Source organism: Cryptosporidium sp. chipmunk genotype I (assembly GCF_004936735.1).
Source record: "Cryptosporidium sp. chipmunk genotype I strain 37763 chromosome Unknown contig_17, whole genome shotgun sequence".
In the NCBI taxonomy this organism is placed as follows: Eukaryota; Apicomplexa; class Conoidasida; order Eucoccidiorida; family Cryptosporidiidae; genus Cryptosporidium; species Cryptosporidium sp. chipmunk genotype I.
The window spans coordinates 703298-730868 of NW_027125614.1; the positions used below are offsets into that span (position 1 = coordinate 703298).

At 31.8% G+C, this 27571-nt stretch overlaps 8 protein-coding genes across 8 annotated transcripts; 4 read left to right on the forward strand and 4 right to left on the reverse strand.

Annotated features, from left to right (window-relative positions):
- Nucleotides 1-183: 183 nt before the first annotated feature.
- ELE39_001272 (uncharacterized protein) lies at nt 184-5331 on the forward strand (the record flags this gene model as incomplete). The annotated part of the gene is made up of 1 exon (XM_067344311.1): nt 184-5331. One exon carries the CDS (start codon nt 184-186, stop codon nt 5329-5331), a length of 5148 nt encoding a protein of 1715 aa, XP_067200349.1.
- A 228-nt stretch (nt 5332-5559) lies between these two features.
- Nucleotides 5560-9828, forward strand: ELE39_001274 (uncharacterized protein; the record flags this gene model as incomplete). The annotated part of the gene is made up of 1 exon (XM_067344313.1): nt 5560-9828. One exon carries the CDS (start codon nt 5560-5562, stop codon nt 9826-9828), a length of 4269 nt encoding a protein of 1422 aa, XP_067200351.1.
- A 464-nt stretch (nt 9829-10292) lies between these two features.
- Nucleotides 10293-12092, forward strand: ELE39_001275 (uncharacterized protein; the record flags this gene model as incomplete). Its single annotated transcript, XM_067344314.1, has 1 exon — nt 10293-12092. One exon carries the CDS (start codon nt 10293-10295, stop codon nt 12090-12092), a length of 1800 nt encoding a protein of 599 aa, XP_067200352.1.
- A 160-nt stretch (nt 12093-12252) lies between these two features.
- Nucleotides 12253-14511, reverse strand: ELE39_001276 (uncharacterized protein; the record flags this gene model as incomplete). The annotated part of the gene is made up of 1 exon (XM_067344315.1): nt 12253-14511. One exon carries the CDS (start codon nt 14509-14511, stop codon nt 12253-12255), a length of 2259 nt encoding a protein of 752 aa, XP_067200353.1.
- A 253-nt stretch (nt 14512-14764) lies between these two features.
- Nucleotides 14765-15478, reverse strand: ELE39_001277 (uncharacterized protein; the record flags this gene model as incomplete). The annotated part of the gene is made up of 1 exon (XM_067344316.1): nt 14765-15478. The coding sequence occupies one exon, from the start codon at nt 15476-15478 to the stop codon at nt 14765-14767; it is 714 nt and encodes a 237-aa protein (XP_067200354.1).
- A 232-nt stretch (nt 15479-15710) lies between these two features.
- Nucleotides 15711-19499, reverse strand: ELE39_001278 (uncharacterized protein; the record flags this gene model as incomplete). Its single annotated transcript, XM_067344317.1, has 1 exon — nt 15711-19499. One exon carries the CDS (start codon nt 19497-19499, stop codon nt 15711-15713), a length of 3789 nt encoding a protein of 1262 aa, XP_067200355.1.
- A 257-nt stretch (nt 19500-19756) lies between these two features.
- Nucleotides 19757-24772, forward strand: ELE39_001279 (uncharacterized protein; the record flags this gene model as incomplete). Its single annotated transcript, XM_067344318.1, has 1 exon — nt 19757-24772. The coding sequence occupies one exon, from the start codon at nt 19757-19759 to the stop codon at nt 24770-24772; it is 5016 nt and encodes a 1671-aa protein (XP_067200356.1).
- Nucleotides 24773-25646: 874 nt separating this feature from the next.
- Nucleotides 25647-27530, reverse strand: ELE39_001280 (DNAJ domain sec63; the record flags this gene model as incomplete). Its single annotated transcript, XM_067344319.1, has 1 exon — nt 25647-27530. One exon carries the CDS (start codon nt 27528-27530, stop codon nt 25647-25649), a length of 1884 nt encoding a protein of 627 aa, XP_067200357.1.
- Between the last annotated feature and the right edge of the window lie 41 nt (nt 27531-27571).

A 27571-nucleotide genomic window follows, 5' to 3' on the forward strand; every position in this document is an offset into this window, starting at 1 on the left:
GGAACCACAAACATTAAGATTAGAATCTAAAAACTATGGCGGGCATTTTCAATGGCATGCTATAAAAAAAACTGTATAAAAGGTCGGAAGAGTATTGATTATACATTGTTAGTTACTATAATCAAGGCAATTTCAAACAGATTATTTATTTGGAAAGGTATATAATGGCTACAAAGTAATAATATGGCTCATAAAAAGAAAGAACGAGAGAAAAATTTGAATAGATGTTTGCTATTTTCAATCATTTTACTAGCAATTCTAGAAATAATACATGTTAATGGAGAAGAAGAAACATTATTTAAAAAATATTCATTTGAGTTAAATGGAACTAAACAAGGTGGGCATGTAGGTGGTAGCGAGTTAATTGATAAAGCTTCGGATCTGAAGTTTAAACAGGTATTGATAGAGAGAACTTGTGGTGAAAAGGGAACGAATTATTCTAAGGATGGGCTAAAATTCATTAAAAGGAATCTGGATGAGTTTTCATTAAATGAGTATTACAGACTGAAATCTTTGAAGAAATTACCCAAAATTTATTCTGGGAAAAATGAGAAATTAATGCTTAGATCTTTCAAGGGAGGAGAGATTCTTGGCTCACCACTGAGGCTAAGATCGAGAGTATTAAAGGACGAATTTTCTATTCCAGTTATTGAAGACGATTTTACGATTTTTTCAGAAGAAATAGACTCTAACGTTAATACTATTTATCCCAGGGTTATGAATGAAATTAGATATACTATACTGTTGTGTGGCGGTGGGTTAATTTCCATGCTACCCATCATCCGTTATATGAAATTGTTAAATAATTATGGAGAATATATGACTAATGATCCCATAATTTTACAAGGTATTGGCATTTATGAGAGAGAAAGGGCAGAGTCTCGACGTAGGAGTGCCAAAATTGAGACAAAATACTTATCAACATTACCATATTCAGATGAAATATTTACTGGCAAAAGAATTAAAAGAGGTGGGATTATAGTTGGAATATCTGACTCTATAGAGGAAGAACAGGATTTGATGAAGTTCGTTCTAAATAAGCAAAATTCGGATGATGGATACCAGGGAGCAGTGTTAGGATTAAATATTCGTGCAAAAGAAGAATTGTTTGAAAAAAACAGAGAGAATGCTATGAATGAAGCACAGGGACACTTTGTATACAGCTCTATATTTGATTTAGATTCTCCTAATGCATTGTTTACTATGTTTAACGAGAATTTATCTTTTGAAAATGCAAATATGGAATTTATGGGTAGTAATGGTAGGAACAGAATACCTCATCAAATAACAAGAGCGGAGTCAATCAAGAATACAACGATAAATAGAGTAAAGTCTAATTTGGTGGGATTAGATCACGGTTCAAATGAATACTCTTTAGAAGGATCAGTTGAGGCAGGTGCTATTGAGCTCGATACGAAAAAAGGAGAAACAGTTTTACCTACTTTTGATCCTCTTAATCCAGAAAGTATAATCATTGGGAAGCGAATTAGGCCAAATGATCAAATATCCACAGGATCTACAGAAAATGAAACAGAGGTGATTCCAGAATCAAAGCTGAAAACTTCAGAGCTCGAGCCGATAAAGGGATTCCCAGCAAATAATAAACTTGACAAGGTTATAAGAGAAATAATTAGCGAGTTAGAAAATCAAAGTTACCTCAACGATTTAACTAACTTGAAAACTTCAAAAACTTATGCTGAGGCTTATAGACGATTTCCTGCATATATTTCCCAAAAGAAAATCATTTCTGTTAATGATCAAGCATACATTTTTTGGGAGTCTTTAAGATTTTCGAATAATATAATGGAAAAAAAACACGGAGTCAGTGTTTCCAATTTCCCAGAAAAAGAGAATGTACCAAGTGATAAAATTTTGCCAAATAAAATCCCAGTAACAAGTAAAGAAATTACGAAAAGTTGTTATAGATTAATAAGATATTTTCAAAAACGTGGCACTCCTTTTATTTTCAGAACTGTTTCAAAGATTCAAGGCAGTAAAAATTATAATGTGAATTTCGTTGATCCAGTGAAGCCAGAATACAGTCAAAAGTATAAATTATATGCAAAAATGTTATGCAATCAATTTCTACCGGAAATTTTTGTATTCACATTCCATAGCGTATTCGATATTCTCATTTCTAAACGGGAGCAGAAATACTTCAATGAGTTGGATGAAAAAAGGTTGGAACTCGAGGTGCAACAGAAGGAGGCAGATGCTTTAAAGAAGATACGAGATTCTGTTATGTCTAGAGCGCATATTACTCCTTACATCGTTGAAAAGCCATTTGAAAGATATTTTAATGCTTGGAGGCGAAGCTTTGGGTATAACGGATTTATAGTTTATCCTCAAATTAAAACTTCAGTTTTAGAAAATATGTACAATATTGTCAAGTTTGGCCCACAAATTATAGAAAAAAAGAAGAAGAATGCCTCTCCTGATGAAGTCAGGAGTTCTATTTCGAAAGCTCTCATAAGAATTGTTGATGAATACTTTGCAAAGTTAAACATATTGGATTTGTTCTTGGAAAGAGTTCAAGTCGAAGAGTTTATCAATAAAGTTTTTTCAAATTTATTTAGCATTTCAATGAATGATTTAATTAAAAAAATGCCGATTGCACCCGAAATGGATATTAAAAGCCATGGGAACAGTTTTCACATAAAAGAGTTATTCGTAAGTTGTGTTGATTATATCAAAGCAATATTAAATTTTAATAAAAATATAAATAAAATTTCTGATAATTTGGGTTTGGAAGACAATCTTGGTAAAAGTGGTTCCAAATATTCAAATTCTAAAGTTAATTCAACTGATTTTTCATTGGGAATCAAACTTCTTGAAAATGGATATGAATCTGCATGCATATTTGTAAGTACCTTATTAAAACCAAATATTATCGAGTACTCTTTAGTAATGGGATCAAATGGAACAGTTACAAAACTTGTAGAAAGAATCAAAAGTTCTTTTATTCACCAATCTTTGACTGATGGTTCTAGTAAGATTCCTCTTGAACTTGGATTACAAATGTTTGAAAACAGTTATATTGATATTTATAAAAGGGTTTCTGAGCAACATGGAATACTGTATTTTATACCTGCAAATGAAAAACAGTATTTTGATTCTTTCCCCATGTTTAATGAAATGTCTAAGCGTAACCGTCGTGAATTGACGTCTGATACCATTAACTTTTCAGAAATTGAAAAGATATTTCTAAGTGTATTCGAGAGTATTATAAAATCTAAAGATAAAGGTAGAAGGTTGGAATTCTTTAATGAAAACATTATGGCAGAGTTTATTTTTGGAATTTTGACTGAAAAGAATGTAAACGTTCCTTTGGAAATAAAGTCCTTCCCTCCCTTTCCAGCTTCTCATAAATATCCTTGGTCACCTTTTTTTAATAAAGGACTAAACAAATGGTGTGTAAGTATGATCAACTCTCTTGTTGATCAGAGGTTATTAAGTAGTACTAATGATAATAAAGTTTTTGACAGAAATAATATTGAGTCAATAATCAAATTAACATGTACAGAAGAAACAATACTAAAGATTCGAAACAATATAGAGTATGAAGCAGATGAAATTTTAAGGAGGAACTTTGCTTATCACTTAGCAACCTCTTTTGTATATTGGTATTATTATATTCCTTTACCAAAGTGGGTATTCTTTGAGAATTGGGAAAGTATATATTCCTCCAATGCAACAATTGCACTTTCTGAGGAGCCTGAAATTAGTCTGGTTACTTTCATTTTATTTAAATGTATTGCAGATCTAGAATATTCTGGAAATACTCCAAATGGAAAGGAAATGGCAATAATTAAAAAAGAATTATCAGAAATGGGTAATAATTCAACAGGAAATAAAGCAAAGATTGCTAAGCTGAACATATGGGGTAACACTTCAATCAAGTCTGTTGATGGGGGAAAAGCTAGTTTAGCATACTTTCTTTTTCCTAACGTAATTGGCAGAGATATTCTTGCTAAGGTTACTCCAGAAGATGTTCTTGCTTTCACAGGCCCTCACGACATATTTTGGGTTGGGGCAGATGAAAAAGAATTTCTTCCCATGTGTTTGAATTCTATTGAAAAGTTGAACGAATATTTGGGTTCAAAAAAGTTAAATTCTATCGAAGAAATTAACATTTGGATTTCTGATGATGTGAATTCGAGAGAATTATTCTGCAGAGATATTGCTGGTAGATTTTTTTATACAAGGTTGTTTACAAACAGTGATTCTGAGTTAAGTGAGGTGAACCCCAAACAAGTATTTTCAATAGAAAAGCTTAAGCTAAAAAGATCTCAGTGGCTAGCAATTCAAGAAGCTATAAGAAGAAGAACAGAAAAAGAGGAGAGTACATCAATATCACACCATGATGAAGGAGAAAATCAACTGATTAGCATGAATATTTACTCGAGCTTCGTTCTTGACTTCCAAGAGTCAGATGAACTAACTAGTCCAGGATCTTTCATGAAGAATTGCATTGCTGCATTTGATACTGCAATGCTATTTCCAGAAGGAAGCCCTTACAAGTTGAAAATTTTGAACAAACCCAATGAGACAATCAGAGATATTTGTGATGAATCCATGAAGTTATTCTATTCATCTGCAGTTCCAATGGCTTGGGACGAACAACAATCTCAATTCAATCCGATTTATTTGGATGATAAATATTCAGTTTCCAGAATAGCTCTAGCACAGCACTATGTTATATTGGAGCAAATTAATGAACAAAATGAATTAGGTGATTACTCAATTAGAAGTTCTGAAAGGTTCAACAATTTATTTTCTTCATTGATAGGCAACATTGGAGTTTCTGATTCCAGCTCTAAATTTATGAATATATGTTCTGAATATATTTGGGAATGCATTAAGAGAAAGATACTGTTTCTTGGAAATGGCTACGACATCTCGAACAGTAATGATCTTATTGAGAATATTTGTAAAAAGTCCTCATATAGATACTTTGTTTCAAATGTTCCAATTAAAACTGAGGAAATATCATTGCAAGTAAAGTCTGGAAAAGAGATTTCAGAGTGGCAACGAGTAAGGTATAAAACTGGACAGTGGAAAATGTTGGAGAGAGTATTTAACTCATTTGCAAGTGGATTTCCTGGCGGTTATGAGGTAGCTATTTCCAAAACTTTCAGACTTCCTAAGTATATGCAGCTAGCGAATTTCAATACTAGTGAAGACATCTTTACTATTGAAGAGGATTGTAAGAAGGCAATGAGCTATTTGATTAATCTTCATTCTTGTGCTTCTAACTTCGTTCTAATTTTTGGGAAAGTAACCGAATTTTGTGATAATGTATCACAAGCATTTAAACAGAGCAATTCATAAGGAAATATATTAAAATTACCTATTGTTCTTTATAAATAAGAAAAATTCACACTAGCTATAGAATAATTTGATTAATAAGTTTTTATATTATTTGAAATAAATTCAGTATTTGCATTTTTTTAATAGCCGCTTAATAAATATTATTAGATCATGATTAAATTCATGTAAAATTTATATAGGACGAATGCACAAGTAGCAATAAAAAAGTCACAAAATTTTGATCAAAAGATGAAACTAGATGAATTATTTTATATATCACTTCTGATTTTTTATTTCTTAATTTTTTTGAAAAGTGCAAAATCTAGTTCAACTATCACAGAGAAAGATACTATAGATAAAGAGGTCGCACCTGGACTACCTTTGTTAAATGATGAAGAAGTTTATAGCTGGAACACACTAAGGGATTATGTTGAATATTATGAGAGTAATGTTGAAATCATTAGAGAAAAATACCCTTCTCTGGAGGATCATATAATAAAAAGTCAGTGGTTTTCTATAATTGACGTTTTGCAGTGTGAATATGAAATAGACCAGGACAAAGCATTATTTCCACCTAGAATAAAAATTAAAAACCTTCCAAGGATTATAAATGATGTAAAGTCTTTATGGAAAGAAAAAAACTTTCTTTTTGTTTCTCTAGAAAAATCTGAATTTATACAGAGATGTATTTCGGCAGTTAGAAATTTAATTTTTCATAAAAGCATTACAGTAGAAACTTATGATAAAAGCTTTTTAAAGAGTGTATGTAACGATTCCTCAACAATGTTTTTTAATCCTGCAATGCTTTACGAAGAGTTAAAAACAAAAACAGATTTAGAAAAACAAAGAATTCCAATTTCAAGATTAACATGCATAGACAAGCATAGGATTCGAATTGGGCAATGGTCTGCAATTGTCCATTTACATGCTCTTGATTCAGAGGACGGAAGAGATAGAATTTTCAGTGATAATGATTCAATTGAAAAAGATTTTCTTCCATATTCTCCACCTGATTCATTTTCTACAGAAATTGAAATTGAAAACTTTGAGTTAGTGTGTAGAGAGGTATTATCAGATTACTATTCTAGAGCTGAAGATAAGGATGTGATTTTACGAATTTTTTGCAAAGATGCTAAGGATATTTATTACAACAACCCACTAGAAGTACATGGGAAATACGCTATTTATGGTACTTCAATTGAAAAGCTCAATCTGAATGAGATTAAAAAGAAAGCTGGAAAAGTTAACCCACCATCTTTAATGGCACTTAATTTAATGGAATATCGTTCTTTAAGAATTAGTGAGTGGGTAGTAATCGTTGAGCAGCTTAACATTGATAAGAAGTCAAAACCTCGATATGATCGTGTAGTTGGAAATATTTCGATAGACCCAAGACCTTATGGGTTTATTGCATCATTAAATTTCAGAGAATTTGAAGAGGCATGTATAAACGCACTAGTCAATAGAGTTAAAAAACAGGAGGAGATAATGAAATCAATACTTAATTTTGAAATGAATCCTGAAAATATTGAATTAGATGAAGAAATTGAATGGGAACGTCAGTACTCTATCGAAGTCATTGAGCCAGATAGTTTTTGTAAGGATGCAGCGGGGGTCTATTTCAGTATTAGCCGTGATTCATTTGCTGTAATGAGAGAGTTACCATTAACTAATCCTCTGCAGTTAATTGATTCGGGAAGAAGCTTATTAAAAAGTGATTTACCTCCTAAAATATTGGACCTAAATAATGAAAGGTCAGCTCGTGGATCTGAGAGAATTAATGATATAGGCTGGAGGGTTGAGGCGGCTAGCTTTCTTTGGGAGAAGTTAATAAAGTCAAGAGTTCATTCTAGAATTGAAGATACAATTACAAATATACAGTGGCAAACAATAAAGCAGCAAGCAAATGGGTTTATTTTCTTAGATATTGGAATTGATGGGTTTTATAATGAGATAGAAGATCCACCAAAAAGTATTTTTTCATTTTCAGATGATCCATTTGGAATGTACAACCAATGCTTACATGCATTTTCTGAATCGAATAGGAGAAGAAATCATCTTAGTTATTTTGATAAGCTACCCAAATTTAGCTATAAGTGGACAATTTCTAAAAATATATCAGAGAAATTACTTGATAAAGGCATAAATTCTGAAAACTTTGAAAGTTTCAAAGAGTATTCAAATCCAGTTAAACAGTCTTTATGTATGGAGGCAGTAAAAGAATACTTTGAGAACGTAAGTGATTGCCCAGTTGTAAAAAATGAAATAGAGTCGATAAAGTTTGGTGTAAAGAGTGTGTTTCCAAATAATCCTTTCCCAGACGCAAAAGATCCAATGTTTGCAGACCCAAACGGCGAACTAGAAGCTAAGGAACAGTGGAACTTCATTTATGAATATTCTTTACAGTCTCGTAATCAAAAGCTAAGAAATAATAATTTGAATGAAAACGTCATAATTGTGAGCCAAAAGATGCCTCTTTCATATTTAGAATTTAGAAATTTAGGTTGGCGTACTAAACATGAGTGTTATCAAGACATGGCAATTAACTGCATTCAATCTTCATGGAAAATGGTGGAATCTAATTGGAAGAACCAAAATGTCCAGACAGATCTTGCGTCTGCATTAGCTATATTTTGTGATAGTGCAGCAATTGTTTATTTTGAAAGAAAAAAACAATGGAGGCAATTAATTAAGCTGATGGAGACACCGAAATATTCGTCTTCTTTCTTTTGGATAAGAAGAGGGTCTTATTTACCTAGGTCATATAATCTACTGAAAGTATCAATTAATAATGGTAAAGAGAGTAGGATAAGCGAAGAAGAGTTGCAGATTTACAAACAATCTCTGGTAAATAGTATTATTGAGTTAGTAAATTATAGATATTTGGCCCCATTGACAGTTGATATCGAGAAATTATGTAATTCACTTGCAGTTGATATGTCGGTGGCAACAACAAGAGGAATTTGGATAGGTCTTGTGCCTGTTGACTCTGAAGTAATTATAGAAATGGAAAAGCTTTCAAATGACAATATTCATCTAGAAAAAAAGGATGATGCAGTCGGCTATCATCCAATAAAAAATCAATTCTCTCCTAGAAGAAGAGTTATAAAAAGCGAATCAGATTCTAAAATTCAAAGACTTAAAAGGAATAAGGATGAACGAGCTGTTTCAATGACGAGCTTGAAGTCGCCAATTAAGACTACTGTAATGCCAAATATTAGATTATTACAATATAAAAAGATAGTAGAAAAAGACGAAGATGACTTACCACTTGAATACCCTATTAAAAATAGTCAAAGGGCAGATTGGAGGAAATATATTAATAGAGGAATTGACCAAGCAGAGCAGAATATTAATCAGAAAAGCATTCATGATTTTTATAAGGTTGGTTGGGGAAAACCTTTTGGACAAAGCAGTAAGTACAAATACGGTTATGTTACCTATAATTCGAAAGCTCCATATATAAATAAGAGAATTCCGTTTAATAGGCAAGTGAATGGTTTTGATTATGATGATCCGTACATTCCTAGGAAAGAGAACGGAGTTAAACTTCTGACTAAAGTCTCAGATATTTATAGAAGATCTCCGAGCTCACATATAGGTATTCAGAAAGATGAACAATCAGCTTTTATTAATACTCCATCGCTATTTTTGGGTAAAAAAATGTCAAATTATCCATTTAAATTAGAAGAATTTGTTAATGTACCAGATATTCCAAGAGCTAAAGCATTATCAAAGAAAGAAATTTTAGAAAGAGCAAAGAATATTCAACTGGAGGATAGCGAATTTGATGAGTCAATTGATGCTGATAATATTATTAATTATTTACATAACGTTAAAAAAGATGATTTCAAGGAAGCTGTAGCTTTGGATGATAAAAAAGAGGAATCAAAAAGTGAAAATTACCTTGAAAAAAATTACTCAGTTCCATCGACAGAAATAATTCATAGTATTATTAAGTCATCTGAATACTATAAAATTAAGGCAGATTGCATTCCTCATTTAGGTTATTCAATCGGAAAAACATTAAATGAAAAAGATTTAATGAGAGGAGCCAGATTCGTATATAGATGTCTTAGAATGGATGGCCATTTTGTCACGCCACGGACTGCATATAGAATTTGGATTAGATCTCAATTTTTACGAAGAGATACCCCGAAAGTTCCACTTTCTCCTTATAAAGAGGAAATGAAAAGATTTATTAAGAGAAGAAAGGATGACGACAATCAGATTTATTGCCCAGGAAAGTATCAGGATCAAGTTGATGAGATGGCTGATACAATAGCTACTGCAATATATATAAATGGTCTTTTTCCTGCGGATAAGATGATACAAATCTGTAATATTGCAAGAGAATTCATATATAAAAAGATAGACACTATTAACCAATGTGTCAGGGCATTTAGGAGGCATATTTCCAAGATAAATGGAAATTATGTAATCAATCATAAGTTATTTCCAACAATTTGTACTCACATTGAACAAGAATTTGGAAAAAACTTATTTTCATCTAATTGAATTTATTTTTAGATTTTACGCAAAACTGTATATTATTAGATTAAATTAATTGCTTCGATTTTAGTATTAAATCATTAAAAAGCATAGTGCTAAATATATAAAGTATTCAAATTAAAATGTATCTATAAAAAAAACAAGTCTATAATAAATCACTTTGGGTACCTTTTTTCTCCGGTAAAGAAAAAAAATTCAAATCTTGTTGTTATACTAGTGAAAATATTTGATAATTAATTTATATGCTTAAAATAATGCGATGTAACAACCGCATGATCAAAAATGTTGTGATTCAATTGTAAAGAATCTATCTTGGTAATAAAACATGCATAAATAATGGCGCCTGATATTTTAAAAACAGTAAAATTATACAATCATAAATACAAGCTATTTGAAAGATGTAAAAACTCCAATTAATAGTGCAACTAGTCAGTAATTTATTAATTTTTATGCATTGATAAAGGTTAGAAATGAAACTAGTTTATTCATTTACAGCTCTTTTTATATTCATTCTTAAATTGGTTGCTATCGCAACAATCCAGGATAGAAATAATTCAACGAGAAGTGTTGCTGCCAGCTTACCACTCGCTGAAGTATCTAGAATCTCGAAAATTGCAACAAGATATGTTTCTGGTGCAAATATACCAGAAGTAGTTAACAAGCCTGGTTGGGGAGCTAAGATTTCTGTAATAAATAATTATAAATCGGCTATGTTTAGAAGGCAAATTTGGTCGCAAATCTTAAAAACTTTAAACGAACCTGTTATTGGATATAACGTCACAATTTCAAATTATTACATAAAAAACCCACCACCAGTTCAGGCTTTTATGAAATCTGAATTACCAATAGAAATTAATAGTCAGTGTTTGAATGCGTTCAATTATTTTTATGTCTATCCAAACTTAATAAGTTGTACTCCATCGCCTTCTAGAGAGCTGTTGGAGATTCTTTTCAGGTATATTTGTATGAAGTCTGTAAAAAGAATCTTTTTAACATGGACAGGCTCTATTTTCATTCTGAGAGAATTAATTGAAAAAGCCATGTTTTCAATTAAAAATAATAAAGTTCCCCAATCAGTTTTCAATATTTTGATGAGTGAGTACTATCAGAGTCCATATAAGGGTTTCGTCCCAATTGGGAAAAAATTGGGGAAACATATAAGCATGGATATAGAGGGGCAAAATATTTGGCAATTTATAGTTGCCAGGAGCAAGCTCTTATATAATATTGACTCACCTACAAGAGCTGCCCGTCGTGGAGAATGGGCATTTGTGGTGATATCTGGTAATCAAACCCCAGCAGAGTTTTTGTATATGAGGGAAATACGATTTATGAATACGGACTCTGTGCAATTAATCACTGCCATACTATTTACCATGATAATGTTCAAAGTTAAAAACCCTTCAAAATTTAAGTCATTTGAAGTAGTAATTGAAGACCACAACAAAAAAGTAAAGAAGAGTATTAATTCCAACTTGTTGTTAGCATTTGCAGCCAGAATTGCTACATATTATTCTTATATTATAAACGACTGGAATGATCAAATTGATAACCTAATGGAAATTGATTTGGAAGAAAAAGAAAAAAAAAGAGATCAAACATTTATTTGGCACTCAAAACCGTTACTTTCATTGGCTTTTGAGCCTGATATTACAGTACCTGATGAACTAGTTTCTAACTGTGTAAGGTATTGTGAAGATTTAGTTTCAAGAGGTGTTGTTTCTGTTGTTGGTGTTAATGATGGAGTAGAGTCTTCTTCATTTCTACAAAGAAAATTAGAATATATTTGTAAAAAATTACAAAATAAAATCTTACCATATACTGAAATTTATGTTGAGCCAGAGAAAAATTTACCGAAATCTATCCTGAAAAGTTCAGTGAAGCCCTCTAGTCCAAAGAAGAAAAAACTGAGATTTGATACTAACGTGCAAGTTTCGATATATAATAAAGGTGGACACATTGGCGAAAGGACTCCTATAGGTAATTTCACACTTGGTGCATCATTAAAAACTTCTTTAATGAAGCCAGAGGGAAGCTCAACTGCAAGACCTGAAGTTCCAACAGGTAATATTGAATCTCGACCCCCCAAGTGGGGAGAGAATTCTAATGCAGTCTTGGACAGTATTGATCTTGAATACTTTCAAAAAGAAGATCTATTGGAAAAAACACCATACCCATTTGAAGACGAGGATTCTTTCACAAATCAAAGCAATTCTGAGAGTGCTATGCCTGTAAGCTCATCAAATATGGCTTATAATGAAAAAAGCTAGCTCAAGAAATCCTGATACGATTATGACACAAGGTTGAATATTCAAAATTTAATTCTAGGTCGAATATTTTTAATATGTAGGGAAGTTCAAACAATTATCCTTTTTACATTAATAATATTTGAATTGTGGTTTATTTTTCGAATTAATTAGGATTTAAATATTATACAATGATTTCATTCGATATTGTTGATTGTGAGAAAGTTACGTCAGAAACGAGTATATCAGGCATGATCCACGGTCCAAATGCATTTACACAAATCGTTTTTAATTCATTGTCACTTGAAATAAACACAGGAATATATTTGATAAGAACTTTAAAACATTTCTTAGCTGGCCCATTTGGGGGAGCCTCCTTGGTGAAGCTATGTACAAACTTTACAATATCACTAATACTAAAGCCACCGGGCATTATGGTTTGTAAGTGTCCAAATAATACTGAACCTCTTAAAGGTGCGGAGAGCTTTGAAAAGCCATTTCTTCTACTTTTTTTGGGTGCTTTTGATTCGAAAATAAATCTAGCTAATCGTAAGGATGCAGAGTTAGTACCAAAATCATAATTTATTGTTTGTTGACTTTGATTTAAAGCATTGTTTATGGTATCATCTACGCTAATTCTTCCAATCCGCCCATTTAATATGCAGCTTGCCATTTTCCCACATGTTTCATCAATATTTATATGTATTTTATCTCCAATTATTTTTAAGATTTTAATTAAAGACTTTCTGCAATTTTCTGGGTCAACTGATCTGGTTGTAAATGATAATGCTGATGAGGAGGAAGATGATATAGCAAAAACTATTCTAGGCCAAAGAAAGTTGGTTATGCTCGAATAATCCATCGGCGAGGTAATAGCTGAAAGATACATACAAGCAGCTGGCTTGGTAACACCAGGAGGGATATGTTTCTCTAGAATAAATGTCCCGATCATCCAATCAGCAATTCTAGAAAGAATGGTTGTGTCTGAAATGAGTCTCATTTCATCAACTGACAAATAGCTTGATGAATCAGAAAAAATTCGATTGCATATCCTTGCAACCTCAGAAATTTGTGAAAGTCTGATATCGTATGATGCTCCAATTTTCATCATTGATATTGTACACTCTACTGTTTGAAATTTAGAGTTTTTTATCAAGTCCACGATTAATATCATTTCTTTTGGAAGATCAGAATGCAATACATCTTCATCGGGAGTTGTGTTTTTTATCAAAATTTCCATTTCAATCCATAGCTGGTATGATTTTAAACCACTGGTATTTCCCAATATTCCCACCATTTTATTTAAAGTTTCCCACATAAAATTTCGATTTCTCTTTAATGCAAAATCTACATATTTTTTTGATTTTGACAGGCCTATTAGAGCAGAACTATGGAAAGAATAATCACTTAAGCACTGTTGTAATTTCTGGCATATGACTGAAAATTCGTTAGGACTAACACCAGGAATTGTTAATTCTCCAGCTACTAGTGAAACTCGAAGAGATTCTTCGCAGTGGGTATCTGAAACTAACAATCCACCAATCCCAGGCATTATTACTGATAATGATTCTTCAGCTGATCTAAAAAAATCAATTCTTTTCGCCAATCTTCTGAATAATATTGCAACTTCCAAGTAGATTATATCTGGCAACATAAATGTATTCTGAAACTTTATGGCTTCTATTACCTCCTCTGAAGATAATTCTATGCACAACGCGTTTGAATGAAAGATTTCATTAAGGCTTATAACATTCTTGTCTGCTTGATTAACTTGGGTGTTTATGACGGATTTGGTCATTAATTCAGTTGAAGTTGACGTGGTTATTGGAGTGTTTGTGGTTGTAAGAGTAGTATTTTCTACTGGCAAATAATCTTGACTAGAATTTGAGATCTCAGTTTTATTAGAATTTTGTATTAAGCTAGTTATATCAAATTTAAACATTTTCCTGATTGCGGTCAATTCACCATTTCTGTCTTTTCTTTCAATTTCCTCTAATTCCTCTCTTGAAGGTAACTCTATGCTAAATTTGAAATCTGTGCAATAACAAATTTCATGTTTGTTACTAATTTGTTGATCCAATTCACTGTTGTAGTGTTCTTTTATACAGCTCTTAAAATTGCTATAATCATCAAGAAGCGTATTGATTTCAGTCAACCCATTAGAAGGTTTGTAAATTAAAATTTTAATATAATAGTTTTCTTTTTTTTTCACAACTTGATAAATAATACCTAAGTTTTCAATTTTATTGATTAATTCAGTATCGAAATCTTTAATACATATCTCTAAAGATTTGTTAATACTTATGTATACTGATTTAGAAATTGATGATATTTCAAAGCATCCCACACATTTAAGTTGCATATAAGTTGAAAATATGAATAGAATTAAATAAATTAAAACCCATTTGTATTTGTAAATTATTAAAGAATTTTTAGCACTCATTAATAAAATATCCGACTTCCCAGTTGCCTTTTATTCTTTCATTTGTTAGTTTTCACCATTCTAGAAGAATAACAAGATACCCTGAGCCTAGGTTTGGCGGGAAATGCAATGTTGCAATTTAATAAAATTATTCGTTTAATTAGTGAATTAAATCAACGTAAATAACAAGAAATCGAATTTTCGGTATTATTCAATATTTATTAATATAACTAGTTTTATCCCAGAAAATAAGATAACATAATACTTTTTTATTTTAAGAAATGGATGTAAGGAATCCACCAGAAAAAGTTAGATGGCTCCCATTAAAATTCTTACCTATTGAGTGCTGAGTTCTCGTATTGTTTTCGTATGAACTACCTTCTTCTGGCATATAGAAGTCATTTTCAATACGTACTGAGCTTTTGTTTACTTTGGATGTTTTATAACCTACTTTGTTCGACAATGTTCCAAAGCTATCTCTAATATCCCCAATAATATTTGTAGAACATCCTGAAAAGTGTTGATTAAAGTTTCTATGAAGATTTGAATTATTCAATCTAGTGCCAGCTAAATTATCTGATGATTTTTCTAATTGGGTACCGTAGTTCTCTGATTCACCATATCCAATAATATCAAGTTTCATTCTGCTACAACCTGGCTTTCTAGTATATAAGGGAACGCAGCAGCCAAGAGAAGAATCATAAACTATACTTCTTTTGAGAGAGGCCTGCCCAACTTTCGGAGTTTCTTCGTGACTATAATTTTTTTTTGCATTGTTATCGCTATTATTTTTCCAGTTACTTGCCTGGAAAATATTATAAATTTTTTCCGAACAAAGATCAGATCTAAAACCTAAATTTTTTTTTTTATCTTCAAAAGCTTCTATATTAGTATAACCTATTAAATCTTTTACTTCATCTCTTGAATTATTAGGAATATATGCCTTTCTACAAATATGTGTTTGAGAATTTTGACAAAAAAATTCCATTATAGGTAAAAATACATTATATCTTAATTATTATAATTTTAATATAATCGTTAAATAATTATTTTTTTTACTAAAATTCTTTTTTAGTGTGAAAATTGCACCCTGTTACACACAATTTTTATAAATCAAACTTAAAAATTAAATTTCTGAATTTAATGACTGAATTTATAGAATTAAGAAAAATATTCAAAATCAATAATTAGATAATGCTATAGGCTAAAATTATAATTGATTAGTCAATCAATTCCGAAAAATTCTTATCAATTTTTTTATTTTTTGTAGGCTTTTTTTTAATTCCATACTCATTCTCAGCTATTTTTTTTGTTGAAACAGCTCTAATTGATGCTTTGTCGTCTCTGGAACCGGAATCAGGTAAATCTAAAATATCTCTGATATTAATGATTTTGTTTCTTGACAAACCATCTGTACTTTCCACTTGTTTCTTTTCAGTTGATTTTCCTTTGTGATTGACTCTTTTTTTCTTAGAATTTAATAATATACTCCCAGAACCCAAATTAATAGATGAAGTAGAGTATGTAACAGAGCTTCCAGTATTTCCGTGATTGCAACTCTCTTTCATGCTTTCATCACAAAGTTCTGCCGGAATTTCATCCATAGAATGAGATTTTCTTGAAATCTTGTTAAAGTTAAATTCTTCCATAATTACTGGGGAAATTTTCTTAGTTTCTTTTGAAAACCCTTCTCTAATTTTTCTCACTGTAGGCTTTTTACTTTTTAAATAACTTCTATCGAAGGGTTTGAATGATTGATTTTCCTGTTCACCTGGCTGGCTTGATAAGAGCATTTCGCTTGAAATATCAGATGGCCACTGGCTGAACCATCTTCTTGAGACATCATGACAGAATATTTCAATAGCATCTTCTCCTTCATAAACCATTTTATATAATTGCTCTCCATAATAATTCTTCTTTTGCCTTAAGCTCTTAATTGCATTTGAACACATATTAGTGAGAATAGAAATTTTTGCATCGACTTCATTTACAGAGCTAGTTGCAATTTGTTGATCAACATAAAGCTTCCTCCAAACATCACCCAATAAAGAACTGTCAGTTGGCATTGTAGGGGCCATAAATATCCCCGGTTTTCTTGCTTCATTGGCAATGAATGACCACTGTTCATTAACATCGTCCAAATGGTAGCGCAATTGTCTGGACTTGTCTTTCGGAGTGATGAATGCTTCTTTTTCATATCTATCAGTTTCTTTAGACCACACATTGGGGAGAGAACCTTTATATTCTTCTGGGATTCCTTTTTCTGAGTATATTGAAATATAAACAGCACTACAGAATGACAAAACTTTTTCTTCTCGTGCTTTTGAATTATCTGCGTTAATTAAGATCGAGAATTTATTTCTTGGAAGATATTCCCAGTACTTTCCTTCTGGTTCCGTACTTGTTGGCTTGTCACGGACAATTAGTCTGTACGCAAGTTCTCTAATTCCTCTTTGGCAAAAATAAATAAAGTTAGAATACAGTCCAAATGAAAACTTAAATCCATTTGGAATGGAATTTATAGGAATTCCTTTGACAAATTCTGACCATTTACTGAATATTGCAATTCTTTCCCATTCTTGCTCCCTATTGATTGGCAGATCTGTAACCTTTTGAGGCTCATAGATAACCTCAACATCATTTTTCTTCATTTTATCTGCATTAATCCATTCATTTTTTTCTCTATCCCAATATGGGCCCTGAATGTTTACCACTTCTTTTTTGGGAATTTGTATCTCTTCCAATAGATCAACTAAACCAACCAATACTTGATTTAGCTTTTCATCTTTAAGTATTCTATATAATGAGCTACCATCTTTTTGAAAGATATAATTGATTAAATGATGTCTTCTATTTGGAAGTATCAGCATATTACCTTTTTCCCCTATAAAGATGGGGTTTAGTTTCTTTTCTGTCAACTTTATTGATTCGAAGTTATCGAGTAACTTTTGTAAATAGTTCTGATCAATTTCCGATGACCTTTTCTTTAATTCTTCCTCATTATATCCAAATTTTATCCCTATTTTGCATTCTTTTAAATATTGTAAAAGGCGTCTTGTTGCTAATTCATATGGAAATAGTGATTCCTCTAGCAGGCTTTGCATTGAACCCAGCCAAAGTTCAGAGTTGTGCCTCAAATTATCCTCCAAAAACACCTTGTTTTTTTTGTAATTTTCGAATTCATTTGGAACTTGATCTTCGAAACCATTTCTTAAATAAAGTTGCAAACGGATCCCAGTTTCAGCCATTAATATATAAAACCCCTTGATAAATTTGTCCAGCGTTCCGTATTCATTTGGAATAGCATCAGCTAGTAGAGGCCTTAAAACTGATTCTCCGTACAATTGCCTGGATACTAATGGAGAACAAGGTAGTTTAACAAGAGCTTCAATTTCTTTCTTTTGTTGCTCTGTTGCCTCACTATGCATATTTTTATTTGTGAAATTTGGAACAATACTTTCTATATGGTCCATAATTGCTCCCAGAGAACTATTGCTCATCTTTTGAATCATTTCAATCAAAGAATTTACAGAAATAGAGGGTTCATTATTTAAAAGGTCATCATCATCATCGTTTTCCTTTATTTTAAGTCTTCTTCTTTCCAATATTGTTAGTAATATTTTAGAGAGATTTCTACTAAAATAGTTAATTTCATTCTGGCTTAGGCCAGTATTAGCAAGTACCTTGTTAAATTCTGTTTCGCTAAAGTGGTTAATAGTCTTTACTAAGGGCTGAATAATCCCTATCATTGATCTGATTTTCTCTAATGTATTTATTCTATAGTAGCCATGTTTGGTATTAAGCTCGAAAAATATACGAATCTCAGCCTTTACAATTTCTGGAAGTAAATCTAAAACCTCAATAATGTGTGGAGTATAATAATTTTGTCTCTTTCCCCTTTCTTTTAATATTAAGTCATAAAGCTTTTTTATCTGAGTCATAATGTTTGGTGTTAATGCCACATGCTTATATGCCAAGTATTCAAGATTAGGTAATGTTACCACTGAGAGATCTGTATTTAATATAAGATCCATCCACTCATCAAAAACACTATTCCGTTTCTTTTTATTCGCTTTATTTGTATTTAACAATAATAGATCTCTCCTACCTCTATGGTTGTTAATAAATTGCTCTAAAAGATCAGATGTTGGGCCAAGTCGAAGTAATTTTACAGCAACAACTTCAGGGTCATCGCTATCTATTGCATCCCTAAGTTGTAACAAAGTTCCTGGAAAATACTCTCTGAGTCTTAATGGATCCTTTCTCAGAGTATTCAAATGGAGTTGCTTGACGATGTGCAGGAAGTTACGCAAAAGTGTTTGCTTTGTAATTAGTTCTGCTTCCTGAGAGCTTAATAAAGAGCCATATTTTCCACCATGCTTTGCTCTAGCACCAGCTGAGATTCCACGAATATCAATTTGACCAGTAATGGTTTCTATACCTACAGAGTCGAAATAATCAATATTTCCCAAACTTTCTATTTCGCTTTGTTTCTGAGCAAGTGTTGCGGGCCTTGGTCGGAGGCCATTAAAGTAAAGCTCAGCTGCATCTAAGCAAAACTTCTGCCTTATTAACCCGTCCTTAGCAATTTTCAAACCTATCTTGGCAGAAATACCCTTACTTCTCATATCAAGAAGAGCCTCACAATACTTATCTGCAAGTTCAAGTTCATTCAAAGACGGAGTGAAAATATTCCCCGCAAATGGGTTTACAGGAAGTACCCCGTACACTCTTTTTAAACCCATTTCAGAAGAGTCGTGTTCAACTTGTTGCTTTAAAGCAAACCATTGCCCGCTCCTAAGCCTTATATAAAAGTTATCTTTTTTCTTATTTTCAGGATCATTTTTTATTTCGTTTAACTCTTCCACGAATAGAGGATTAAACTCATCTTCATTATATCCCCCATTTATGATACTCTCCAATGATTCGGCAAATTCTGTGCAAATGCAGTAATTAAGAATTACTAAATTTATTATAAAGGTTATTATGATCTGCAATCTGTAACTCATAATAAACTAGTGACTGAACTTTATAAGAATAAGGTGACCATAATATATTTTGATACAGCTAAATACATAAACTGTAACTATATTGAAATACTTTATTTGCCTTTTATTTCTACTTTATTCTTTTTAATTACTTTTCTTAAATATGCATGCTTAGCTCTGATGTCAACATAAATAAAGCGGCACTGTGGTGGCGGTTCAAAAATTTAGATTTATGCCATTGACATAATTTTAGATTTAAATAAAGAAATAAGTGTGAAATGAATGGCAAGAAGCTAATAAGTAGAAGAATGCCAAATTCAATAGATGGTTCTATTATTACATGTTATTTTTTTGCATTTATCATTTTTTTGGTCATAAGAGTCGGAGGTACTAATAATGAAAATATATCACCTAATTTACATTCACATTCAGGGGGCAGTATGTTGTGGAGTATAATAAAGAATGAGCTTATAACAAATAGTTGGATGAACTTGAGTAGAATACCAGCAGAAATCACCAAAAGTGACATGGGTACTGCAATTGGGATGATAAATATCTGTAGTTCAAATAAAATCAAGATAAAAAAGCAGATATCTTTTGAGTGTATAAACAAACTTCGCACACTACTGGATTACACAAATAAAAAAGATAAAGGGTACTCGATTAGAGTTAGGAAAGGAGTAAACTTTCATGAAGCCCTCGCAAGGCTTTGCCTAGATGCTGCAAATAAATATCTGAATAAGTCAAGTAAAATTTGTAAAGACAAAGAATCTAATAGAGCTTTGACTAAGGACAAAAAACTGGATAGAGACACAAAAAATATCAATAAAAAGGTGTATATTAATAGCTTTTCCAGAACTTTTGAAAATTCTGGATCGAGTGAGTGCCCAAAAAAGGAAAATTTATTGAAACTCATCCAATCTGTGTTATTTGATTACAAACTATCGTTAACTCCAAGCCGACAGTTAATTAGCCAAATAAGAAAACCTAAACAAAACCAACTATCTAAATTGATAGTGAAGAGGGATTTGAAGGGTTTGGCAATTTTACTTTCAAATGAAAAGCCAGAGGATGCACTATCATTTATTAATGTGCTTATCAACGGTAATAAATCAGAAGAAGCTGATAATTTGACATTTGAAGATATTGAAAATAAACTGAATTCAAAGCAAAATTCGTCCAAAATTACTAATAAGGCTAAGCCATTTGGTTTTATGCCAAGACCTGAAGACGAATGGGATGCAGTGGTGAGCTGGATTCAGGAAAATACCAATAAAATACAAACACCCGGAAACTGGATGATAAGAAAAACATATGGAAAAAAAACATTAAAATTTCCAGAGAACTTTGTAGCAAGCAGAGGAGTTCAGACTGTTTTTGTTGAAAATTGTTTTAAAAGTTTAAGAAATATGGCTTATACAGTTTTTACTGCTCCAAACGGGGACAAGTATTATAAATATAATAAAGAAAATGATTATGGATTAATGATTCAAGGTGCAAATCACAATGAGAGAATTTTTAACATAAAAAACGCTTGCAAGGAGATTTTTGAAAGGTATTACGAGTATTTGGGAATTAAAACAAAAGAGGAAGAGTATAAGTTTAAGATTCATGGTAAGCTGAACTTCTTATTACCGTTGAAACACGATCGTATTTTTTTGAACAGACTGTTAAGGTCATTTTATAAATCAATCAATGACAGAGAGAAAGAGTGGCATGCAATAGTAAACGAGGCAAGAATTTCCCCTCTTGTGAATTCTAAGGACCTCACCGAGGAAATTGTTCCTTATACTTTTGTTGATGAGAGAATAAAGAGAGAATCAAATTTAGAGAAAAAGGAAAGTCTACTCTCAGATATTTGTTTTAAGACCATTAATACTTTGATAAAGGAAAGGAGCCAAGGATCTTCTGATATACCTTTATATAATATTGAAATTGGATCCGAAAATGAAGTCAGCGTAGCAAAGTTTTGCAAAGGTTTATTTGAAAGATTTATTCTGAGACACATAGAGTGGCTAAGAATAATAATTAAAAGTATTGACAGTGATCATATTAAATTAATTGATATTAATGATCCATATCTGGAAATCCCAGAAGTGTTTCTATTTCCAGAAGATGCGAGGTTAAAAGAAAATTGTATTACTAGTTTAATTGTAGTTTTTGAAAAAAATACGCAAGCAATTGAGAATGGATACCCCGTTAAAGTATACCCTCAAATGGATTATTTTGGAGATCCAAGCGATATGATTGAGAATATAACATTATTTTGTGAATCTTTAACCGGTAAAGGTAGTCCAAAAGTACACAGAAACAAAGCTCCGGTAGAAACTAAACAAGAAACCGTTAGAATAATGAATTCTGAATCAAAATTAATTGAATTAATCAAAAAAAATATAGAGAGTAATTTAATGCTCAACTTCGAAACAAGAATGGAAACTAGAATAGACAAAATTACACAAAATAATTCGAACTCTAATACATTTAGACTTGAGAGCTGGAAGTCACATTTTGAAGAGATTTCATCTCTCGATTCTCATGTTGAATCCATGATTAATATATTAAAGGCACAATTTAGTGAATTTATTGATTACGAGGGAAACTGTGAAAAAAAAATTAGACGATATATAAGCCACATTAATTCAAAAACAAATGAAGTAAATGATATAAGTTGGCTGGAAGGTTATCTAATGGAGACTGATAGAGTTAAGGGTGACTGGGCAACTGAATTGCAATCTATAGAGAATTTGCACAAAAGTATGTTGGCAGCGGAAGGTGAGTTAGAAAGATATGTGAATACAATAAGAAGCGCAGTATATGGAGGTGAAAAACAAAAAGAGTTGCTTCAAGTACGCAAGATATTGAGTGGATGGCCAAAGGAACTTAGTAATAAAGAAAGAGTTTATATTAAGCATAAGATAGATAACTTTTTATCAAAACAAAAACACGAATCTAATATTGAAAGTTTGAGATATGAACAGTTGGAGAGAAGAAGGGCGTTTAGAGAGAATTTAAAGAGTTCTATACTGGATCAAGACCAAAATAAACCCCTCTTCTTTGATATGGAAAGTTGTTTTAAAGATGATGATGAAGATTTGGTTCCAATTTACCCTGATAAGGAGACAAAGGAGGAAGAGAAAATAAGATACGACCGAATTTCAAGCATAGAAACTGCATTAAACGAATTCAGGAATAGGTTTTCCGTAATAAATAGTAGTTTGAATGAGCAACTAGGGAAACTAGAGAGCTTTCTAACTAAAGCTCGGAAAGATTTTCAAACAGCTTGGACAGAAAGTTTTAACACTGCGCTTGCGTTACAACTACAACTTAGGACCAGAGCATTGGTAGAAGAGTATGTAAGGGCTTCAGAGCGTTATTTGTTGATTAAAAGAGTTAAGGCTGATTATGAGTATAGAAAGAGTATTGTAAGTGAGTTCCAAGCAGATCCAAGCTTTGAAGTTATGTTAAATAGAGCATCTGAAATGATTGAAAAAGCAGATGAAGAAGAAATAGAGTTGGAGAAGGAACTTAAAAGCTTGCATGAGCAAAAGAATAAGCTACATTTGTTAGTTGAAGAAGATATGCAAATGATATATTCCCAGAGATTAAAGACAATTAGGGATTCAAAGGAGCTGATAAGGAGCAAAATTGATCATGAGAAGAAACTATTAATGCTAGAAGAAAAAGTATTTGAGGATCAACTAAAAAGAGATTTAGAGTATTACAATATCAAGGAAATTTCAGAGGCAGCAATATACAGAGCAGAGAAATTGAAAATGTTGTATGAAGCAACGAACTGGTTATTGAATTTCAATGAAAAGCTAACCATTTCGTCTGAATCTCAATTTAGAGAAGATTTGGAAAAATTAGATTATGTAATACCACTCAAGGTATTTGGAAATTCAAAAGGTGAAAATGATGAGAGGTTTAATTTTGGTGCTTTAAAGGCTAATTTAAGAAGACACAAATATACTCATAATGAAGGGTTTGATCCAGACGATATTGAAGATCAACAGGAACTGAAAAAAGAGGCAGGTGCGTTTTATAGTGATGATCAGACTCAGGGAAAAATTCCAGAGGCAGCTCAAACCCTCCTTAAGCTGTTTAAGGAAAAGCTTCTAATCAGGTTAAATGACATTGATGAAATTAATCAGCAGATATTACAGCTTAATTTAAACATGGTAGGATCTTTTCAGTATTATGATTATAATAGAGAAAGGGCATACCAATCTTTTAGAGAATTAAAATATTCTAAAGGCGCATCTAATTTGTTTGCAATAATTTTGTCTCACTTTGAATGGGAGCATATCCAGTTAAGATGGAGAGTACTCCAACTCACTAAGCATATTTTAAATGAAAAGGAAAGTAAGCTAAATGAGATTTCGGAGTTGAGATCTTCTCTTGATAATAAAATGAGAGAATTTGAAGCTATACCTCTTTCCAGGAAATTAGTACCAATTGGCACTTTTTCTTCTGTTGATATGACAATAAATGAAATATCAGGACCCAAAAAAAGTGAAGAAGATTCTCTTGAATTACTACCAAGCAATATTCCGAGCTATTTACTCTCAGATGAAGACTATAACCAAGTAAGAAGTTATGATTTAGGCGCAAAAAAGATAGTCTTGAACAGGATATTATTTACGTTAAGCGCAAATGAAAGCAGGTATGTAGAACTACTGAAAGATACAATTGCTGAAATTAATAAAAAGAAAAAAGCTGCAGAGCTTGAAATACAAACAGTCAGGTCAGACTTGGATGAGCTAAGGAGGACTGTTGGTTATAAAATGCTTTCAAAGGAAGATAGGGATTTAGAGGAAGAAAAGTTCAAGAACAAAATTACTAAAATTACAGAATCAAAGAATTTAGTACCTCTATTGGCAAAGAGACAAATATTAATTCGGAAATCAGAAAAGATAGATTTATTTAGAGATAGAGTTCAACGTCTATTTCAAGATCCAAGCTTCACAGCTGAGCAAGCCAGAGCTCTTGAAAACGCAATAAATGAGTTCTTTGGAACCAAATCAGCTCAATTTGATGAGATCAGTTCAAGAATCAAGCTTGTGGAGGAAATTAATAAATTACAGTCTGCTGAAGAAGAAATTGCAGAATTAGAAAAGTCTATGAAAAGTAATATGCACAAACAGGAAAATTATGCTAAATTACATAGACTTAAAATAAAAAGTGGTGAAATAAAAGAAAACATTTCTAAGTTGAACGAAAAAATCAATTCAGTAAATGAATGTATACAAGAGTTCCAAGATAAACATTTTAGTAAAGTTTTTGAAGTTGATTAGAGAAATGATGGCTTGATACTGTACGAAATACATAATTTACCTTCTTTATTAAATATCTTGCAATTGAATAGTTAATAGTTATCCCTCTATTCATTATACTCATTAAATAAGTTAGATACATTACTTACCATATATAAGTCTGAAATATTTTCATCTTTATTTGGCTCAAAACTACCGTTAATATATAAATACTGTTAAATCGAATCAAATAATTTCATACAATTAAGAAAAAATAAAAAAACATACTATGTTTTCTTCTATTTTTAAATCATCTTTCAAAATATTAACAATATCAGAGACAATATTATTTCCATTAATCATCCACAAATTTTTACTCAATATTGGGGTTTTCCCAATAGGTCTAAAATCGATAATTACTTTAATAGGTTAAAAATATATTCAACACAGAACAAAAAATACCTTTTTCCTCACGCTTTTCAAGCAATTTCTTGGTAATTAAGTCCAATTGACTCATTTTCATATCATTTTCGAAATTAGATAATTACCGCTTTGGGTTACATTTTTGGAATAATCTAGTTGAATCAAGGAAAAACTCCGCAAAGTACAATTAATAGCTATAAACTCCAGAATCTCCTTTTTAAAAATGTGTAAAAAACATTATTATTAATAGTTTGCGCCAATTCAACCTTGTATAAGTTAGAGATAATTTGATAAGTGAATCTTTGTACACACCTACCAATTGTATTATTATGGCAGTTGGTTAATAGACATTTCAAAATGCGGACTCCCTAAGCTATATATAATAAGCGTTACTTCAGGAAAGAAAAATCTCTAAATTAAATCTATTAAATATCTTAAGTCAAAAGGCTATAACAACAAAATATATAAACTATTTATTGTCACTTTCACTACTCTATTCAGTACTAGAACTTCTCTCCGCAGCGTCGTCATCTTCATCTTCTGTGTCAGTAGAGAGCTGATTATCGTCCAGTTGATTCATTATGTGTTGGAATAATGTTGGTTCATTATCTAAGGCTTCATCTTCTGGATGAACATATATTTGTCTTACACCCTCTTTAATAGTTTTAGCAACAAAATTAACGTTAACTAGTTGGTCAAGTCCCTCGTAAGAATCATTAATTAGATGAAGAGAAATATCAATGCTTCCAGGCGTTTCAATAAGAAACTGAATCTTCCCGTTTACTATCTTTTCGTTTGAAGAGCAGCGTGTATATCCAATGATTTGAGGATTGGAGCCTTTTGTTACTGCAAATATCCACCATTCTTCATATTTTGTTGTTGGGAAATAAGGAGAATGGACAGGGCCACATGCCTCGTTTTCTTTCAAATTTGTACGGTCAATATTAATCTCGATAGTTCCAAGATCGCCAACAACAATATCTTGCTCATCATCTACGATTACTTTGGAGTCAACACTAATAGGTGAAATTAAGTTACAAAATGCTTCAATATCCAACTTCTGAGATTCATTAAACTCAGCCAAACCTTTTCGATCAGCAGGATTTTGTTTAATAAACTCAACTAAGTTCCTCGCTGCTGTTTTACCCTTTTTAATGTGTTGAACTTCATTTTCTGTGATGTATGGGATTTGTAAAAATGACGCGTTGGGCCCTCCATCAAGAGCGTGAATTAGAGATCTTCTAAAAGCTAATATTGAAGTTGATGTGTGGAAGAAATTGCGGCTAATCGAAATTTCCAACATAGATGATGTTAGTGAAATTGATTTATTCAGAATATCTTCCAATAATTTTCTAAGAGAAGGAGTTAGCTCAGAGTGTTTTCTATATAAGTGTGCCAGAATTAGATAATAAGTGGTGAAGAAACTTGGCGAATTGTTATTGAAAGATCTCTTCTTGAATTCTGGTAGAATGTTTGCAAGATGAGAGATTATTTTATCATCTTCTGGAGTGTTATTCTTCAAAGAGCGGAATTCAGTGCTAAGTGCAAGTATTTCTGGCAGAGCTTTGAAGCGTGTTGAATCTGATATAGCCGCTGAATAAAAGTACAGAGTCGTTAGATAAACGCCGTTAGATGCGTATTTTTTCTGCTTCCTGTAGTAAATAATGAATGCCAAGGGAATTACGAACAAAATTATTAGTGAAAGGAAGCAAAGTATGAACAGTTGATATTTTTTAGAGACAAGAAAACTTGGAAGGCCGATTCCAACCTTCATACTTGTTGGACCATCAGGATTACCGTATTTTTCATAGTTGCTTCTCGCAACTTCATCAGTAAGAGCTTGATAAGCTTTTGCGATTAGCATAAACTTTGCAGCAGCAGTTGGATCATTTGGATTTTTATCTGGATGGTATTTTAGCGACATCAATCTATATGCTTTTTTAATACTCATCGTATTCGATGATGGCGTTATTTCTAAAATTTCATATGGATTAAACTGAGCAATTTGACGGTTTTCGGAGTATTTAGATAACATATAGTAAGTTAGTGACCACATTATACCTAGTAATGCAACTTGCAAAATCATTTTAAGTGAGAAGCGATTAGAAAATGAACGGTGCTTTTTACGAATGTTCTCCACATTATTGACGCAGCCTGAGCATTTACAGTATTGAATATTCGACCCACTCGGAGTAGACTTTGGAAACTCCTTCTTATTAAACTTTCTTGTTGGACAAAGCACTCTAGAAAGTACATTATAAGTCCAAAAAATCAAAATACAAATCACAATCGTGCCGAAGAAGAAGAAGAATGCTGTGTCATCATACAGAGAATCGCTCTTTTCCTCTTTCGTGAAAGTATCCCTAAACTGAGACATTTTTTTCTTTAATAATCCAAACTATGATTCTTTAGTTATAC